The sequence below is a fragment of the Crocuta crocuta genome, unplaced genomic scaffold (genome assembly GCF_008692635.1).
Source record: "Crocuta crocuta isolate KB4526 unplaced genomic scaffold, BGI_CrCroc_1.0 scaffold727, whole genome shotgun sequence".
Lineage (NCBI taxonomy): Eukaryota > Metazoa > Chordata > Mammalia > Carnivora > Hyaenidae > Crocuta > Crocuta crocuta.
In genome coordinates, this window is record NW_027527964.1 from 504059 (window position 1) to 525284 (window position 21226).

The following is a 21226-nucleotide window of genomic DNA, read 5'->3' on the forward strand; positions in this document are numbered from 1 at the left end:
ACCTTCAAGATCATGCTGAAAAATAAAAAAGGTATGTACCTAAGAACACACCAAAACAGGTGTTGATTTCCAGTGACATAATCCATTCTCTCCTCGGATGCTACAAATGATAATGTCCACAACAGTGAATGCAGAGAAGTCTAACATTTGAGACAGAGTTATTCCTTAGCACTTGAGGGTTTTTTTTTTTTAAATGTTTATTTACTTTTGAGAGAGAGAGAAAGTGCAAGCAGGGAAGGGCAGAGAGAGAAGAGGGCAAAGGATCTGAAGCAGGCTCTCAGTAGAGAAGCCAATACAGGGCTCAAACCCACGAACTGTGAGATCATGACCTGAGCCAAAGCTGGATGCTTAACCAACTAAGCTACTCAGGTGCTCAGTATTTTGTGGGTTGTTAACAATAGCTACATGATGCCAAGTGTATGTCTATTTGTTTAGATAAAACAAATAATGATACTAAAAAAAAGAAAAAAAAAAAAGACGAGACCCCTTTAAGTGTCCAGCACAATGAATGAAAAAAAGACACACCAAAGCAGTCACGGTGAAAATTTCACACACTTGGAGATAAAAGGAACACTGGAAACAAAGACAGCATTTTAAAGCTTCCAAACAGAAAAAATAGGCCACATACAAAGTCCAGAATCAGAATGGTATAGGACCTCTCAAAATTACTCTAGGAACCCCAAATACTGATTCAACCCAACAATTGTTATATAACCATATTGGAAGGAGAGGGAAATAAGGTACTCACAGAGCAAAGTAAAAGTGCTAAATCCTCATCTATTTTAAGAAGTCAATTTTTAATATCTGGACAAATCAAGATAACAGTATTCGTGTATTATTTGGAAAAATGGAGGCAACCTCAGAGAAACAGCTAAAAGAGTCTCAAATAGTTGCTTCTAATGAGTGGGATCGGGGTGGGGAAAAGGTGAGGTAGGATTCTGCTGTCTGACAATATAATCCTGTAATGCTATTTGACCTTTTCAACTAGGTATAGGTATTTCCTTGATTTGAAAAAAAAGAAAAAGTTTTAAAACTGGTATAGGAGATGAGTAATATATTTCCCAAACCATTGGCTTGCATACTTTAAATGGGTAAATTGCATGGTCTGTGAATTATGTCTCACTAAAGGTTTTTTTTTTTTAAGTGACTGCAGAGGGGGCAGTAAAGAAACATACCAATTTTTCTTTATTTATGTATCCAGTGTGACACAAGCAAATGGTATTGATAACTGTCTCTGGGGATGGGGTCAACGAGAGGAGGGAAACTTACTTCCCAGTGTAAAGCCTTTTGAATTATTTAAATGTTTGCTATGCTTTTTTTTAATTAAAAAATTTTTTTTAATGTTTTATTTATTTCTGAGAGAGACGGCGTGAGCAGGGGAGGGTCAAAGAGAGGAGACACAGAATCTGAAACAGGCTCCAGGCTCTGAGCTGGCTGTCAGCACAGAGCCTGACGCGGGGCTTGAACCCACGCACCACAAGATCATGACCTGAGCCGAAGTCGGGTGCCCAACCGACTGAGCCACCCAGGTGCCCCTGCTATGCTTTTTCTAAGGTAAATTAAAATATGATTTCAAAAAAATAAACTAAAATATGATTTCAGAATAAAATAATGAAACAGAAACTAGGTCATTATTTAGAAGTGGGTTCATAAACAAGTAAGGTAATGAAAACACTGCAGACTTAGAGATGTGGTGAGTAAGAAAGGGGAGGAGGCCTCAGACCATTAAATGGCATTATACTGGTACAATGGCAGAGTGATTAGCAAATGCTAGGATGGCCCTTAGTTGCCAGAATCTTAGGAATACTGGGCTGGAAAACACTACAGAAATTATGTAGTTCTATTTCTTCATAATGAAATCAAATTTCTTCACAAGAAAACCAAAGTCCGGGAGACCAACTGGATAAATGTCCAGGGGCTCATCATAATTAACGGCATTGCCAAACTAGAACTTGATCCTGTGAGACCATACCAGATGGAGCCCTTCTGCAGGGTCCGTGGCCCAGGTAAGTCCCTGGCTGGCAGATATTATCAGATCTCTACAGTGGATGCTTTTACTCCCTTCTGGGCAATAAACAGAAAATTGCAATTCCAAGACCAAACTCTCAGACACTCAAATTTCAAGGGAATGTTATCACTTACATGTTAGGGCAGAGACAAAAATAAACTGCAAGTAAGCCCTGTTAAGTACCCCTGAGGTCACTAGGATAGCAGAACTAAACCCTACGACCACAATCCTTAAAGATAAAGAGCATTTTCCAACTTCCCAGAAACCTCTCGATTTGCCATTTGTTCCCAGAAATTGCGGCAGAGGAACAGTGTGGGCTCACTTACCCGGAGAGCACAGCATGCTGCCCCAGACAGTCCACGGACATTGCGGTCGCCTGTGACAGAGAACACAGATTCAGTCCTGCCAGCAGAGCCAGCTCAGGCTGAAGAAGACAAGTGGGTGGTCACCTCTGGGGCCCCCTCTTCTCGTGGCCCAGGTAAGTCCCCTGCTGGCAGGTGTTATCAGGTCTCTACAGTGGATGCTTTTATTCCCTTCTAATCCTCAACCAGATCTCATACTCACCTTCCTTGATAGGGCAGATGCTATCCGTTCCCTGACAACGGGATTGCATACAAGCAAGCTGGCGTGTTCTAAATTGTGGAGACATAATCTTAGAACTCTTAGAGAATCTAACTAGCTTGGAGCTAACAGAGCTGCTAAGAGCCCCTTCCAAGCAAAACCTAGCCTGGGACATCACACACACACACACACCCCTACCTCACCCCACATTACCCCCATGCCTTTCCAAAGGGCATGGACTTCTCCTCCAAGCCAAATGGTAAGTGGTACTATTCAAACACCACCCATGCTGAATCCATGGTCACCATCTTGTTACTGAGATGCTCAGTTGCCGTTTAATCTTGAGATTTCTAGCACCTTCTATGATTTCCATTTCCCAGCTCTCCCAGTTCCTAGGGAGCACCATCTTTTCAGGACCACACTGAATCAAATGAATTTTCATTCAGGCTGAAGCATGAGGCTGACTTAAATCATGGCAGTTACAGCTCTAAATTCTCTTATTCAAACAAGTCCAAATCCTGCCGCATTCTCAGGACACTAGTGCTCACTCTTATATACCCTCAAGAAATATGTCAGGTAACGTTGGGGACAAGAAACCAGAGTGCTCTCACTGAAGGCTAAAAAGTGATTGTTATGCATCCTTCATCTCACTGGAGTCATGAGCAGAGAACAGTCCAGCTGGAAAGGTAGGCAGTGAAATGAGATGCAATTTCCACACACTTCTGAACAATTTATAGATTAAAAGTATGAAAGCAGGCAAGATGGTACCTCCAACCAGGGGTAGTACGATCTTTCCAGGGGGTGTGTGGTAGGCAGAATCCCAAGGTGGACCCAACATTCTGGGCCCCTGCTGTACACACACATTCTCCTCGTTATTCAAACGTTAACCTAGGTGCTACTGTGAAGGGATTTAGCTGATGCTATTGAGGTTCCAAATCAGTTGACCTTAAGATAAAGCGACCTGAAACAACCCAAATGTCCAAACAAAACGTGGTGTACGCATACAATGGCATACATACTATTGTATGGATGAACCTTGAAAATATTATGCTAGCACTCCCCACAATAGCTAAAACATGGAAAGAGCCTAAGTGTCCATCAACAGATGAATGGATCAAGAAGATGTGGTTTATCTATACCATGGAATACTACATGGCAATGAGAAACAATGAAATCTGGCCATGTGTAGCAACATGGATGGACCTTGAGGGTGTTATGCTGAGCGAAATAAGTCAGGCAGAGAAGGACAAATATCATATGTTTGCACGTATAGGAGGATTAGGAGGAACTTGACGGAGGAACAAGGGGGAGAAGAAGGGGGGAAATGGTGGGGGAAAGGGAGAGAGGCAAACCATGAGAGACTCTTGAATGCTGACAAAAACTGAGGACTGATGGATGTGGGGGGGAGGAGGGATGGGCATGGAGGAGGACACTTGTGGGGATGAGCACTGAGTGTTATGTGGAAACTAATTTGACAATAAACTATTTGTAAAAAAAAAAAAAAAGGAAAAAAAAAGAAAATATTATGCTAAGTTAAAGAAGCCAGGCACAAAAGAACAAATATTGCAGGAAGTCACTTACATGAGGTACCTAGGATGGGTAAATTCATAAGGTAAAGCAGAACAGAAGTGGAAGGGGGCAGGGAGTAGGGGATGGGGAGTTACTGTTCACTGAGTACAGAGTTTCTGTTTGAGGGTTGTGGGGAGAGAAACCTAATCACTTCAGCCCTGTGAGTCTAGGTGTAGAGCTCAGAAGCAGAGGCACTCAGAGAGTCTAAGGATGAGGCATTTATGTCAGGAAGATTGCTGCTAGCTGCGGAGGTGGGGCCACATGGCAAGGCCCTGTAAGTGACCTCTAGGAGCTGAGAGTGTTCCCTAAATAACAACCAGCAAGAAAACAGAGATTTCAGTAAGACATTTTTAAAAGGAGCGCCTGGCTCTGGCTCAGTTGGTAGAGCACGTGACTCCTGATCTCGGGGTTAGGAGTTCAAGCCCCATGTTGGGTGCAGAACTTACTTAAACATGAAAGAAGGGGCACCTGGGTAGCTCAGTCTATTAAGCATCCAACTCTTGATTTTGGTTCAGGTCACAATCTCGTTCTTTGTGGGATCAAGCCCCATATAGGGCTCTGTGCTGACAGCACTGGGCCTGCTTGGGATTCTCTCTCTCTCTCTCTCTTAAAATCAATAATAAACTTCAAAAAAAAAAAAATGAAAGAAAAAAGAAAACCCCTTGAGATGATAGTGAGCGAGGAGGGAACTTCCTCCACCCCTCCAGAATGCCATTATGACAATGAGCATGTGATCCCCTCCTTTTCTCCGAGATGTGGAGAGAGCCCGCATTCCAGGTGAGAAGATGCCAGAAATTATGCAAGAAGTGAGGTGTCATTACCCAGGAGCTGGGGAAGGGGTGTCTCCCAGCTCCTCCTCAGCCCCCACCCTCCTCCACTAGTCCCCCAACCTGTGCCACTTTTGGTTTCATGCAATAAAAAGGCCAAACTTTTTATTTCATAAAACATGAAGACTGAAACTCAAAAATTTTTAAAAAGAATAAAAAATAATAATAAAAAAAAAAGAAAAGAAAGGAAACAGGGACCTCAGTTTCTTTCTGCCAACAATGTGAATTGGTCTCTTAGCTGATTCTTCCTTAGGCCACTGAGCCTCCGGATGAGAACACAGCCAACTGACACCTTAGGGGACTAAACAGAGAAAACAGCCGTGCAGTGCCTGGACCTCTGAAGGACAGAACTGTGAGCCAATCAGTGGGCACTATTTCAACCCGCTAAGTTTGTGGTACAGGGATAACAAAGAGTGAGCCAGTAACAATAATTAATAATAATCATAAAATCATGCCCTTTGACTCAAAAATTCCAACTCCAGAATCCATCCAAAAACATAAAAACTTTTATATAGAGTTGATCATTTCATGGTTTTTTTTGTTTTTTTTTAATTTTTTTAATGTTTTTATTTCTTTCTCGGAGAGAGAGAGAGAGAGAGACAGCATGAGCAGGGGAGGGTCAGAGAGAGAGGGAGTCACAGACTGAAACAGGCTCCAGGCTCTGAGCTGGACGTCAGCAAGGCTCCAGGCTCTGAGCTGGCAGTCAGCACAGAGCCCGACGCGGGGCCCGAACCCACGAACCGCGAGATCATGACCTAAACGACAGTCGGACGCTTAACCGACTAAGCCACCCAGGCGCCCCAATCATTTCATGTTATCTACAAGTAAATTATGCATATTTACATAATAGAATATTCTGAAAGTGTTTAAAAGTGACATAGAAAAATGCAGCAGCCAAAACTGCAAAGAGAGTATCATAACTCACCATATCACCTCATTAGAGGAAGTTATTATTTAAAAGGAAGACAAGAAACCCACCTAACTGCTGCCTCCCTACCCCCACTCAGGAAACAGGGGCCAACATCATGTTAGTAGCAGCACATGACAGACGGTCATGCTGGGCTGTCAGGGAGAATGGAAAGAGGGAAAGCAGAAAAGTGAAGATCCCCTAACCAGAGTGGAAGCTGGTGTTCCGTAGGGGACAGAAGTCCCCCGGAAGGCCTCCTCACCTCCGGCACAGGCAGGGACTGGCAGGGAGATGCTAAGTGTGGGCATCAGGGTGTTAAGAAGCACAGGAACCCTGTGATCCTGCTGCAAGAGAGGAAAGGAGCCCCAGTGATGGCTAGGAGAGAATTCCCTGTGGGAGAATTTGCCAGCAGCGTGCAGGAAGGGAGATTAAAGACTTAGAGGAGTAAAGGAAAGTAGTATTTTATACCTACTATGAACTGAAATTTAAATCAGCTACTTACACCTTAAAAAACACTGAAGAACATGTATGAGAATGTTTCGATGGTAGTTGTTCCCATAGGGTTTTTGTTTTATTCCTCTAATGAGCCTATATTTTTATATTATTTACATATTTAAATGACTTTCCAATTTAAAAAATACCTTTTTTCAAAGGCATCCCAAGCCTCTTCTGTTTCCACGCCTCCCATCCTAGCCCAGGCCCAAACGCCTGCAGCCTGGCGGACAGCAACCTCAGACAGCGCACCTTTCCCCTCCTCTGTTCCACCCGACATGGAACTTCTGATAGCGGAGTTCTGACTACGTCAATCCACTGCTCTGAAACCTTCCTTGATTTTCTACTGAAGACAATCAAGTGGAAACTCGTCAGCCTTCAGACCCTTCCGTAGGGTGTTCCGTAGGGAACAGAAGAAATTAGATGCTTCCAGAACTTTTCAGTCTGACCTTCCTTCTCTACCTGCCAGGGCCACACCCATTCAAAGCTCTCCCATCTCCAAGGTCAGCGATGCTCCCAATTCTAAAGAGATGCTTAAGCTCCTCTTCCCACCTGGAAAGTCCGTTTCACTTACTCTGCTGTTGAAATTCTACTTGTCTTTTTTTTATATAAATATTTTTAATGTTTTTATTTATTTCTGAGAGACAGACAGCCTGAGCAGGGGACGGTCAGAGAGAGAGGGAGATACAGAATCTGAAACAGGCTCCAGGCTCTGAGATGGCTGTCAGCACAGAGCCTGATGTGGGGCTCGAACCCACGAACTGCGAGATCATGACCTGAGCCTAAGTGGGACACTTAACCGAATGAGCCACCCAGGCGCTCCATGGACTGAGCTTCTGATACATACAACATACATGAGCCTTTAAAAGAACTAAATGAGGGTCGCCTGGGTGGCTCAGTCAGTTAAGCGTCCGACTTCAACTCAGGTCATGATCTCCCAGTCCGTGGGTTCAAGCCCTGCATTGGGCTCTGTGCTGATAGATCAGAGCCTGGAGCCTGCTTCAGATTCTGTCTCTCCCTCTCTCTGCCCCTCCCCCACTCACTCTCTGTCTCTCTAAAAATAAAGACTAAAAATAAATAAATAAATAAAATGTAAGAAGTCAGTCATGAAAATCACATATTCTATTATTCCATTTCTAGGAAATGTCCAAATAGGCAAATCTATAGAGGAGAAAGCAGATTAGTGATTGGATGGGGCTGGGGGGAGTTGGAGGACAGGGGGCAGAGGGGTGATGACTAAAGGGTACAGGGTTTCTTCCTGGGGTGATGAAAATGTTCTAAAAATGACTGTGGTGATGGTTTCATTCTGTGAACGTACTAAATCCCACTAAATCATGTACACTTTCAATAGGTGAATTATACAATAGGTGAATTAGATCTCAATAAAACTGCTACCCCCACCCACCCAAAATTGATAAAATACAGTGTGCTCTTGGTTTCGGGACTAGATTCCCATGTTCATCACTTACATACAACACCCAGCGTTCATCCCAACAAGTGCCCTCCTCAATGTCCATCATTCATTTTCCTCTCCCCCGTCCCCCCCATCAACCCTCAGTTTGCGTTCTGTATTTAAGAGTCTCTTACGGTTTGCCTCCCTCTCTGAAACTATTTTTTTCCCTTCCCTTCCCCCATGATTTTCTGTTAAGTTTCTCAAATTCCATGTATGAGTGAAAACATTTATCTTTCTCTGTCTTATTTCACTTAGCATAATACCTTCCAGTTTCATCCACATTGCTGCAAATGGAAAGATTTCATTATTTCTCATTGCCAAGTAGTATTCTATTGTATATATAAACCATATCTTCTTTATCCATTCATCAGCTGATGGACATGTGGGCTCTTTCCATACTTTGGCTATTGTTAGCGCTGCTAACAATTGGAGTATGTATGTCCCAATGAATCAACACTCTGGTACCCTTTGGATAAATTCCTAGTAGTGCTATTGGTGGGTCATAAGGTAATTCTATTTTTAACTTTCTGAGGAACCTCCACATTGTTTCCAGAGTGGCTGCACCAGTTTGCATTCCCACCAACAGCGCAAGAGGGTTCCCATTTCTCTTCATCCTCACCAACATCTGTTGTTTCCTGAGTTAACATTTGCATCTTTTAGAAAACAATAAGTATGATACTTTACAATGGTCAGGTGACACTGAATTTGGAGATGGATTGCATTACCAATTCATTTTGGATTTACAGTTAAATTTTGGTATAAACACAATGGTTCTGTTAGAAAGCCTATTTCTCTGGGAAGATAATAATACAGCTTCATAGGACTGTCTTTCTACCCTGATTCAATGCAAAAGAAAGCCTCCCTATACAGACCACTGCTCTCTGCAGAACAAAATCCAGGGTTTGTTTATTTCTTCAAACAAACTAGCAAAGAAATCAACTCTTCCTCTTTCAACCTCAGCTGAATTCGAAAGAGCTGTTTGAAAATATGAAAACACTTCCAAACGATGCAAACTGGAAACATCCAATCAACGCAAATCAGAGCTAGGTCAGTCCACTGCAAATCAGTCTGTCACATGCCTGAGCAGTGACTATATCGTATGTACTATCATATTTTATAGAATAAAACCACACACTGAAACCCACTGACATAAAAAGGATCAGAGTACCTCAAATGACAATATCCAATGTTTAAATCAGAGACAGCCACTGCTGCCACGGCTGCTCTTGAACCAGCCTTGTCTAATGCTTTCTAGAGGTTTATATCCGAGGTTCTGTTCACACACTCAGCACAACTGGTGTTTCTTGGGAAGTCTCGCTCTAAAATGAGAACATCCTCACGTTCCACCAGCTAAGATGGCACAGAGTCGTATCACTAGCAGAATCACCTAACCTTCCTGAATCTCAGGTCACACATCTATAAAATAAGAGGGTAGATGAGCTGTCTTCCAAAAGTGCTCTTGGCTCCATGAGGCTATCTTGTCAGGCTGTTGCTTCCTTATACACGTTTTCTAATATAATCATAATAATTAATACGTGGCAAGCACTTAATATATGCTGATCGCTGTGCTAAGTGCTCTGTGTAGATTATCTCACTTAATCCTCACATTAACTGTCAGGTGGTGTGCAGAAAAGACCGCAACAGGCTCGAGACGCCAACCTCAGAAAGGCCTGCTTACAAGGCTGGCTTTTGGCTGGCGTCCGGGGACTTGGATCTGGAGTGTTCCCACCATTCCCTAATTGATGAGTGGCTCACTGTGCCTTCATTCTGTGTCCAAACACCGTGGTTTATGCTGAGTGCCTGCCACCCTTCTGGGCGTGTGCAGCTGTGGTTCATGTGCTCCCGAGGGAGCCTGTGTGACCTGCCCCAAATACAAACCTCGGGCATGAAGTCTGTAATGAGCTTCCCTCGTAGACATTTCACATGCTTTGCTATAATTCAATACTGGAGGAATTAAGCATGTCCTGACGGACTCCACGGGGAAAGGTCTCTTGCACCTAGTTTCCTCCAGACCTCATGCCATGTGCCTCTTCACTTTGAATTTGCTTTGTGTCCTTTCACTGTACAAACTGTACCTGCAACCACAACTGTGAATCCTCCTAGTGAAACCAGGAGGCAGGGGGCGGGGAATCCTGGATGCAGGCAGATACTATGACTCTTGTCCTATGCATAAAGAAATGGAAACTTAAAAGGAGCTAACGTGCCCAAGATCACAGGGCAGATAGATGACATAACCTGGATCCTACCACCGCGCTCCAGCTCCAAGCCCTTCAACTCTTGGCTGTACATACTCTCCTCCCATTCATCACTGGATCTTTACATCACATCTTGTAGGAAACAAGTAATTTGCAACATTTACAACATAATAGTCACTTCCACCAAAAACAGCCCTACTATGCCCTTCCACCCTCATAGCTTTCAAAACGAACTTTTAGGGAAACTGGAAAAGCTGGGACCAAAGCTGGACTGCTCCAGGAAAACGTCTGGACTATATTAACTATTCATATCCTCTCAGTTAAAGAATTTGCTGAGTTGTGTTTTGTTTTTGGTTTGTTTATTTAGAGGGGAAAAAAAGCCTCAATTTTTATTGGTCTGGAAGAGCCACTGTAATTCTGAGACTAATAAGTCACCCACCATTAGGGCAGCAGGGAAAACACTTTCTGTTGAGACGCTTCATTTTTAATCTCAAAAAGAAGAAACTGAGTAGCAAGAAAAAAAAGTGCTGGAGAATGCCGCTATGAACCCAGAATATAGATTTTTCTTAAAAAGACTGAAAAAGCACAACCCATAAATTCAACTGCATTAAAAATACATTTCTGGGGTGGGTGGGTGGCTCAGTCAGTTAAGTGCTGGATTCCTGATTTCGACTCAAGTCATGATCTTATAGTTCATGGGATCAAGCTCCATGTCAGGCTCTGAGCTGACAGCACAGAGTCTTCTTAGGATTCTCCCTCTGCCCCTCCCCAGTGTGCGCGCCTGTACTCATGCATGCTCTCTCTCTCAAAATAAGAAAACACTAAAAAAATTTTTTTAATAAAATAAAATCTTCAGAAAGAGAAAGAAGAAAGATAGAAAGAGAGAGAGAGAAAAGAAAGAAAGAAAAGAAAGAAGGAAGAAGGAAGGTAGGCAGGCAGGCAGGAAGGACTAGACCACACTGTGAAGAAGTGAAAGCCTGCTTAAAAATGATGAAAACCTTAGTGGAGTCTGTAAGACTAAAGGGGAAAATAACTGTACCTAAGCGCTGCACTCCAGCTGATAAAGTCACTCCTATAAGGGTATAGGTTAACAATCCTGAAATCACCATCCATGTATTTTGGATTGAACGATTAAGTAAATGGAGGGAGGATGGCTGAGGCCCCGTTTCTCATGACTGACCTGGGAGATTACTGATAAGCAAAGGGGAGAGCCACAACGACACTTGTGATCACGGATTAGAGTACATGAACTCATGTTCAGCTTAATATACACATGGTTACATATACATATACTTATAGATACACATATATTCATGGATTAACATGCATATATATTTCCTGTGTTGTCAGATAAGAATGCCTGGAAGCAACGACACCCCAAAAGCAACAAGCACTTCTTTAACCCGGCCTCAGGACCTGATGTGCTTCTCCAATAAAAGAGACCAGGGCTCCTTGGACAAATGGCTAATTTTGGAACTGGGGCAGGAAAATACACAAGGTGAGAGTTAAGCATCTTACAGCACCAGAAAATAAGGAAGCACTGTGTATTTTAAAAACATACAAACCAACAAAACATACAAACAAGTGCAAACAACGATGGGGGTATGCCGAAGGAATACATGAACCGCCTGAAAGAGCTCCAACTGGTAAAGGCTGGGACAACTGGAACAACAAAATAAATATAATAAATAAAGTAGTATTGGATTATAATCCAAAGCATAAAATAAATATCACACTGATATAAGCAACTAATTCAAGAAAGAAAAAAAGAATGAACCAATGAACTCCCCACTGTTTAAATTTAGGCTGTGAGGGGCAAAGGGGGCGCCTAGATGGATGGCTCAGTTGGTTGAGTGGCCAACTTTGGCTCAGGTCATGATCTCATGGTTCATGGGGTCAAGTCCCATGTCCGGCTCTGTGCTGACAGCTCAGAGCCTGGAGCCTGGTTCTGATTCTGTGTCTCCGACTCCCTCTGTCCTTCCCCAACTGGTGCTCTGTCTCTATCTCTCAAAAATAAACATTAAAAAATTTTTAATAAAAATTTTAAAAACAAATAAATAAATTTAGGCTGTATATACAGACTATTTTCCAAATAGTATAGTACAGACAGAAGGCAAAAAGAGTAAGTTTACAGCAGAGAAACCTGACAAGCACTATTTCAGCCAGGTCAACATCAATAGTGATATGTCACTTTCACAGTAAGATGCCATGTGATGAGAATGACACATTATCTCTCGGGTCCTCCCGCAAACCCATAAGCCCAGTCTAATCATGAGAAAGACATCAGACAAATCTCAACTGAGGGATATTCTACAAACACCTGACTAGTACTCCACAAGACTGTCAAAGTCATCAAAGACACCATCTGAGAAACTGCCACAGTCAAGAAGCCTGAGGAGATGTATGTAAATGTCTCACCATGTATGTAGTGTCCTGAATGGAATCTCAGAACAGAAATAGGACATTAGGAAAAAACCAAGGAAATCTGAGTAAAGTATGGATTTGGGTTACTAACATCAATATTGATGTGTTAATTATAGAAAAAACACCATACTAGTATAAGATGTTTCTATAAATTTTTTTTAAAGTTTTTGTTTATTTTGACAGAGAGAGCACAAGTATGAACTTATCAGAAGGGCAGAGAGAGGAGGAGAGAGAATCCCAAGAAGGCTCCGTGCCGACATTAAGACTACAGGGATTGAACCAACCAAGAGTCAGATGCTTAACCAACTGAACCACCCAGGTGCCCCACAGTGTAAGATACTTTTAATAGGAGAAAATGGGTGCAGGGCAGATGGGAACTCTCTGTACTATCTTCCCAAGTTTTCTGTAAGTCTAAAATTATTCTAAAATTTATTATTTTTTTAATTTTTATTTATTTTTTTTAATGTTTTATTTATTTCTAGGAGAGAGAGAGAGACAACGTGAGCAGAGGAGGGTCAGAGAGAGAGGGAGTCACAGACTGAAACAGGCTCCAGGCTCTGAGCTGGCAGTCAGCACAGAGCCCGACGCGGGGCTCGAACCCACGAACCGCGAGATCATGACCTAAGCGAAAGTCGGACGCTTAACCGACTAAGCCACCCAGGCGCCCCCTAAAATTTATTTTTAAAATCACGAAAATCTAAACACCTTTTTCCTAATTCATGTTAGAACTGCTAATCAACATAATTGTTTTTTTACATTTATTCATTCAACAAATATCTGTTGAGCGCTACTGTATACCAAGCACTATTCTAGGCACTAGGGATACAGGAGTCAATAGGACAAAGTCTCAACCCTCAGGGAGCTGCCCCGGAGCAGTCGGAGAAAGATGAAAATAAACAGTGACGGAGGGGTAAAGTGGTACAAGATGTGATCTGAGATGTAGGCAGAGACCAGCCCACAAAACAGTCCAAAATAAGGAATTTATATTCTACACTCCACGCAACAGGAAGTCACTGAAGCATTTTCATTAAAAGGAGGGATATGAAAAAACTAAGGTTTTAAAAACATCACCTTGATATTTTATCATCGCTTTAATCATGATTGCCAAAAAGTGGTAACAACTTTAATATCCACCAACAGGCGTATGGATAGATAGACTGTGACCTCTCCACACTCTGGAACACTAGTGGTGGGCAATAAAAAGGAACAGACTAAATGGGATGCTCAACACAGATGAATGTCAAGGCACTGGGCTAGGTTTAAAGGGCTCCACGCTCCACACGTACATTCCTTGTCTTACATAAACCATCTCAGCAGCTGCCAGAGGGTGGCGCTGTGACTGGCTACACAGGGGCACCAGGGAACTTTGTGGAGGGGTTCTGTATTTTAATTGTGGTGATGGCCACAGGACTATATACATTGGCCAAACTCAACAAATCAAACACTTAAAAGGGGGGGGGCTTTTATCGTACATTAATTATACTTCAATAAACCTGGTTTTTAAAACCAGGGGGCGTCTAGATGGCTCAGCTGGTTAAGCATCCAACACTTGATTTCAGCTCAGATTGTGATCTCATGGTTTGAGTTAGAGCCCTATAGTGATTACTTGGAGCTTTCTTGGGATTTTCTGTCTCTCTCTCTGCCCCTCTCCCACTCATGCACGTGCTCACTCTTTCTCTTTCTCTCTCTCTCTCAAAATAAACTTAAAAAAAAAAGCCTTAAAAAAAACCACTCTGGCTCTGTGGAAGACAAACTGGATGGAAGCAAAAAGCCAGGGTGCAGGGAGAGTGGTGCCGAGCATGTCCAGCTACTTTGGAAGACTGAGTTGAGACAGCTCCTTGCTGCCAAAGCAGAGACATTGAGCAAACTGTAGCTATGGGTTTGAATTCCTGCCTTCATCACAGTCGTATTTTGAACTGTTTCTGCTCTTCCCATTGGTTTAGAGCTAGTGAACTGCACACTCCACCATCTTACGTCTCAGAGTGAAAACTCTTTCATCTCCAATGCAACAGCATAGCCACTAGCTACAAGTGGCTATTTTAACTGGCAATGAATTAAAGTTTAATTAAATTAAAAATGCAATTTCTTGGTTGCACTAGCCCCATTTCAAGTATTCAATGGCCACATTTTCATCAACACAGCAAATTCTACTGGACAGTGTTGCTCTAGGAAGTCATCTCTCCATTGTGTCGCGGTGTTAACACTCCTCCATTCCAGGGACCTTCAGAGCAGCTGCCAAGTACCACAGGTTCTTCCCTACTAATCGGTGACAGTAACACCTCAAGCTTTGGTTTATAAAGTGAATAACACTAGTAGGAAATGTGAAAAAAGAGAGTTTCACTTGGGCCTCCTGGGTGGCTCAGTTGGTTAAGCATGTAACACTTGACTTCAGCTCAGGTCATGATCTCACGGTTCATGGTTTGTGAGTTTGAGCTCCACTGTCAGTGCCGAGCCTGCTTAGGATTCTCTCTCTCTCCCCCACCCCCTCTCTCTGTCCCCCACCACACGTGCATCTACATGTGTTCTCTCACTCTCTTTCAAAATAAATAAAGCTTTAAAAAATAAATAAAAATAAAAAATGAATAAAAGAGTATTATAAAGAGATTACCACCAATAAAGAAACTATCGATAAAGAACTAATTCCAGGGTACCTGGGTGGCTCAGTTGGTTGAGCATCTGACTAAGGCTTAGGTCGTGATCTCACGGCTTGTGAGTGTGAGTCCCGTGTCAGGCTCTGTGCTGACAGCTCAGAGCCTGGAGCCTGTTTCAGATTCTGTGTATCCCTCTCTCTGTGCCTCTCTCCTGTTCATGCTCTGTCTCTCTTTCAAACATAAACAGGGTCACCTGGGTGGCTCAGTCAGTTAAGCCTCCGACTTTGGCTCAGGTCATGATCTCACGTTCTGTGGGTTCAAGTCCCGCATCGGGCTCTGTGCTGACAGCTCAAAGCCTGGAGCCTGCTTCCAATTCTGTGTCCCCCTCTCCCCTACTTGTGCTCTGTCTCTCTCTCTCAAAAATAAATATTTAAAAATTAAAAAAAAACATAAACAAACATTTTAAAAAAACAAAAAACCTTAATTCCAAATAATATCCTTCTAAAGAAAAAAAAAGTTTCACCTTTCAGGCTGGGCTTTTTCTCTGAAAAACCAAAATGCTTTAATTTTTTAAAAAACAAGGTTAAAATTTTTTTTAAATGTTTACTCATTTTTGAGAGAGAGAGAGAGCAAACAGGGGATGGGTAGAGAGAGGAGACACAGAATCTGAAGCAGGCTCCAGGCTCTGAGCTGTCAGCACAGAGCCAGACATGGGACTCACACTCACAAGCCAAGCCGTGAGATCACAACCTAAGCCGCAGTCAGATGCTCAACCAACTGAGCCACCCAGGTGCCCATAAAAAACGGTTTTTAAAAGAGGCAGGGTGTTTTGAAAAGTTTATTGTTTTGGCTTTCCTTTTCAAAAAGACAATAGGAAAAGGTTTGATTTTTTTTCTTTCTAACTTAATGAAACAGTTAATAAAGTAAGTCCAGATCCCTCCCTGTTGCCACCAGAAACAACCACAAAACTCTAATTCAAACTAGGTTGCACCCTTCCAACTGAATAGAAAAATCAAAAAGAAAAAGAGAAGCTCCCGCAAGGCAGTTAAATTACCCAATTTACTTTGTTCTCTTCCTATGACAACTGCTGTTCAGGTTTAATTATTTGCTATTACTTCATGCGTCCTAATATACGTGTCAGCACCTCTCAGCAGGTCTCGCCAATTACATCTCTATAGAGAAGGAGGGGTGGGACTGCCTGGGTTTCAGTGAGAATTAAAACATTTGCAGATTAGTAGCTTCCAAATTAGCAGGCTCAGAGGTACCATACAGGAGTCTGTTCTTAGTCCCCAGTGAAAGCAATTAACAAGAAGGGTAACAGGAGGACACTTACTCTTCCCTAGGAGTCTGGCGCCTCCCTTGGGACAGCAGGCCTCCCAGAGACACCAGGCTGACAGTGCAAAGTGCCTCAGAAACCTTTAATCCAAATGCTGCCGCTCAAATTCTCCATAGGGGCTATGTATCAGAGGGGACCACATAGCAAAGCGGCGGGTGGCTCTCCACTCATTAATCTTTATGGCAAAAAAAAAAGGGGGGGGGATGGAGTTCTAGAAAGAAGAAAGCACATCACCCCTTGTTGTAATCCAGAGTTCCCTTTGGTATTAATCATCTGAGTCCTGGTACAATGTGCGCTGTGCTCCAGGCAAGTGCTCGATAAATTCTTGTTGAATAAACCTGTGAATGAAAGCCTGGCCCACAGAAGGTAGCCAGTAAGTATTTGTTGAACAAGTAGAGAATCACTAAGACCCTGTGATTCGGGGGTGACGGGATAGGAGAAATGGGATATTAATTGTGGAATGACTGTACGACAGATTACTAGAGAATGAAGCAAAGGGGTGCAATGAACCCAACAAGATCCCTGGTGCCAGATGCCCACATTCAACTGCCAATCTGGCCCACAAAACGGGAGGCCTTGGCCAAGTCACTCGAGATCACCCAAACAGAGATCCTCTTCCTCCTTTGGGGAAAAAAGGGGGGCAGGGGGAATAACATCGGAAAACATTTACTTATCTTGGTTCTTTCATGAATTAGAAAATGTGGATAAACCACTTAGCACAAGGCCAGGCAATTACAAAGGCATGAAACAGAAAAATGGTAAAAATCTCTCTAAAGTCCCTTGAGGTTTACCACGTGCCCGTCACTATGCCACATATTCTAAATGTATGACCTCATAAAATTCTCACGCCAACCCTAGGATGTAGGAACGACTCGCACCTTCTCACGTGGGAGAAAACTCAAACGCTGCGAGGGAATGACGGACTAGGGCTAAGCCAGGATTCGAACCCGAGCAACAGATGCAGCGCACACTCCTAACCTGTATATAATATTTTCCACTATTCTAGCATCAGCAACCACTTAAAAGCTTAGTTGCTGAAACAGGCACTTTACACGCAGTTTTGTTTTTCTTTTAATCGAATCCACTCCAAAGTCCTGTGAGGAAAGGTTAATTTAAGTCCACGCAGCTGAGGCTCAGAGAAGTTGTGCGACTCACTCAAAGTCACTACGCCTCGAGTCCCCGGCCTCGGGGAGCATACCCTCTCCTCGCCACCCTGGTCTAGGAAAGCCTTCCCCCAGCACTCACTCGCCCGCAATCTCTGCGCTTCGGTGTCCCAAGGTAGACCCTACTACCTTGACCACCGCGGGGAACCCCGATACCCCATCAGCGCTCTCCCCAACAGCCCCCTAAGGTCATCAAAGGCTCCCCTCGCCCGCTCGGCTCTGACAGCTCCAGGCCAACCCCTTACCCATCTCCCCAGAGGGGGGTAGAGGATAGCCCTGGCACCCCCAAGACAGACTCGGCAGAGTGGGGGAGGGGAACCACGAAGGGCGCATGCCCAGAAGGCTCCATTTGGCCCCCAGCTCACCTGGGAGTCGCGGAATTCCACCACCACGTTCTCGCTGCTCCATCTCGCCGCCATCTCGGCACGCGGCGGCCCCGGCCCCCGGACTGTGCGTTCCTGCCCCGCAAACCTGCGTTCCTGGGCTCGGTGAACCCCACGCAGCCCGCGAGGGAGTCCTACCACGCCCCGTCCTCCGCTTCCGCCTGACTTCAAACCATTGGCTGACCCAAACCCTGGCTCCGCCCCCTCTCCTAGGCTCCTCCAATTGCGGCACGGCGCCTATCTCAAACAGCACGCCCCCTCCACTTCCGTCACTGGACTTGAGTGACCCACGCTCCCCGCAGCTGCAGGCACACGCCCCCTGCCGCAAGCTCTCTCGGGAGTCGTAGTCCAAGGGTGAGCGGTGCGTGAGTACCCTTGAGTTGGAGTTTGGTGAGGGAAGGCGCGTGATGTCCTCCCTGTCTCCTCGCGGGTGTCCCCGCGTAGGGCCCCAGCGGCCTAAGAACCAAAACCCAGCATTCGCCCAAACCGAAGGTTTACCTCATCTTCTGAGGCCGCCCGTTAAGGCACTGATAAGTCTGAAGGCTCGATTTATTGTTTCATACAAAACAGCAGCGCCTACCAAAGTGACCAGGGACCCTAAGGGGGTCTCCAAAGGCCCCCTTCTCCTTCTCGTAACACTTCTTATAATCGTACTAAGGTAGTTATTTCCCTTTTTCACTTTCTTTTCCTCACCAGTAGACAGTGGAGTTCTCCAGAGGCTATGTTATAGTAGAGTGAACATAAGAAGCAGATGTGAGCATTCAGAAGTTTTCTATTAAGCCAGACATTAAAGAGATTTGCCACTCTTCACACTAAAGTTTTTTCGTTTTAAGGAACAGGTATTTTTACTTACAAAATGCATCATTAATAATAATGGACATTGATGTTCAAGTGAAATCATGAAAGAATGATTTCGGGGTTTTTTTATTAAAAAAATTTTTTAACATTTATTCATTTTTGAGAGAAAGAGAGAGTGCAAGTGGGGGACGGGCTGAGAGAGTGGGAGACACAGTATCCAAAGCAGGCTCCAGGCCCTGAGCTGTCAGCACAGAGCTGGAGGTGGGACTCAAACCCAGCCGTGAGATCATGACCTGAGCTGAAGCCAGATGCTTAACCCATTGAGCCACCCAGGCACCCCTTAAATTCTTGGTTTTAACTTTTTTTTAATGTTGATTTATTTATTTTGAGAGAAAGAGAGAGAGCATGCACAAGGGATGGGCCGAGAGAGAAGGAGAATCCAGAGCAGGCTCTGCACCTTCAGAGTAGAGCTCTACGATGCAGGGCTCTATCTCATGAAACTGGAAGATCATGACCAGAGCCAAAACCAAGAGTTGGAGGCTTAACTGATTGAGCCACGCAGGCAACCCTTGGTTTTAATTTCTGATAGTTACTATCAGTAGATACATCCCACATGAGAGTTTGGTAGGGAAGATCCTTAGTAATATTTAAGAATGTAAAGAGGTCCTGAGATCAAACAGTTTGATCACCACTGTGCTGGCATGGTGAGTGGTGATTAAACACTCTTCTTTAGTCCTACCCTCTCAAATCCTGGCTTAACTGGCTTAGCTTCAATTTCTTTATAGAAAGGAGAAATGGGATACTCAGGAAACTAACAATAGAACTCCCCTATGACCCAGCAATAGCACTGCTAGGAATTTACCCAAGGGATCCAGGAGTGCTGATGCATAGGNAAAAGTAAAAAAAAAAGAAAAAAGAAAGGAGAAATGGGAGCGTGTGGGTGGCTCAGTCAGTTAAACATCCCACTTGGGCTTAGGTCATGATCTTGTGGTTCATGAGTTTGAGCCTCGAGTCAGGCTTTGTGCTAACAGCTCAGAGCCTGGGGCTGGGGCCTGCTTCAGATCTGTGTCTCCCTCACTCTGCCCGTCCCCTGCTCACGCTATGTCTCTCCCTCTTTCAAAAATAAATAAATATTTAAAAACATATTTTTTAAAAAAGGAGAAATGACCTACATCTGTTTGGTTCTTCTAAGGAATTAACTACAGAGCCAGGAGTGCAGTCAATATTCAAGTGTAAGCTATTATTGTTATTAGTGTTATCACTATTTCTACGTACAAGTTCTTGCATGAATAGAGATAAGAAGGATCACCTTTCCTTCTGGAGTGTTGGATGTAATGGGGAAGATGGACATATCAACAAATTAGGGTGACCAACTTGCCCAGGAATCGCTTCAGTCCAGACAAAGTGGGAGAGTTGGTCACAGTACAACAGGTACACACTTTGGAGAATGAATAGAGGGGTTTTTGCTGTATTTTTTTTTAAGTTTATATATTTTGAGAGAGGGGGAGAGTGAGCACTTGAGGGAGGGGCAGAGAGAGACAGAGAGAGGTAGAAAGAGAATCCCAAGCAGGCTTCACGATAACAGCATGGAGCCCCACGCAGGGCTCTATCCCAGGAACTGCCAGATCATGACTTGATCTGAAATCAAGAGTCACACATCCAACCTACTGAGCCCCTGTTTTTGTTGTTGTTGTTTTTTAGTGTTTATTTAGTTTTGAGAGAGTGTGTGTGTGTGCATGCGCGTCCGCGCGCGCGCGCGCGCACACACACACACACACACACACAAGCGGGGTAGGGGCAGAGGGAGGAGGGGACAGAGGATCCAAAGCAGGTTCCGTTAGGACAGCAGAGAGCTCCATGCGGGGCTTGAACACGTGAACCTTGAGATCATGACCTGAGCTGAGGTCAGACGCTTAACCAACTGAGCCACCCAGGTGCCCCGAATTTTTTTTTTTTAATACTTCTCTATTTTGAAAGAGAGAGAGAAAGAGAGAGATTGAGCGTGCACATGAGTGGAGAAGGGGCCGAGAGGAGAGGGAGAATCCCAAGTAGACTCTGTGCTCTCAGTGTGGAGCCCGATGCGTGGCTCTAACTCACAAACTGTGAGATCAAGACTAGAGCCCAAGTCAGGAGTCTAATGCATAACCCGCTGAGCCACCCAGGTGCCCCTGAATTGGGTTTTATGAGACTTGCAAGCAATGTGCCAGGAGAGGGCAGCCGAAATAAGAAACCCGACGTGGCATCCTGAACAAGGTGACACTGAAGCTCTTCAGTATAATATTAGCATTTGGATAGAATACACTATCAAAAAAAGTATTTTAGCACCGAAAGTGTGAACAAGGACCCTTAAAGTGTGAAGAGGGGAGATGTGTTCCAAAGATAAAGCAGTTCCCCCCAAAACACTCACAAAGCTGTGCTTCTTTCTTTTCCTTCAAAACACACATCACAATTTGTAATTCAATATTTGTTTGCTTCCAGCCTCAGGAGGAGAGGGACCAGATCTGTTTTGTTCGGTCTTG

The 21226-nt window shown here is 44.0% G+C and overlaps 1 protein-coding gene and 1 long non-coding RNA gene across 6 annotated transcripts in view; one reads left to right on the forward strand and one right to left on the reverse strand.

The window, feature by feature from the left end:
• WDR59 (WD repeat domain 59) overlaps positions 1-18049 on the reverse strand; it is an 84908-nt gene extending 66859 nt beyond the window's left edge. For all 5 annotated transcript variants that reach the window (XM_077752794.1, XM_077752793.1, XM_077752792.1 and 2 more), the window contains exons 1-2: positions 17892-18049; positions 2335-2384 (exon numbers count right to left, since the gene is read on the reverse strand). In XM_077752794.1, the coding sequence (XP_077608920.1) occupies positions 2335-2384; positions 17892-17934 (93 nt within the window). In that variant the 5' untranslated portion in view covers positions 17935-18049. The remainder of the gene's footprint in view (positions 1-2334; positions 2385-17891) is intronic.
• LOC144222321 (uncharacterized) lies at positions 3000-11708 on the forward strand. Its single transcript, XR_013332375.1, has 3 exons — positions 3000-3255; positions 6526-6867; positions 11363-11708. It is a non-coding gene; the product is annotated as an uncharacterized LOC144222321 (long non-coding RNA).
• Positions 18050-21226: the final 3177 nt, after the last annotated feature.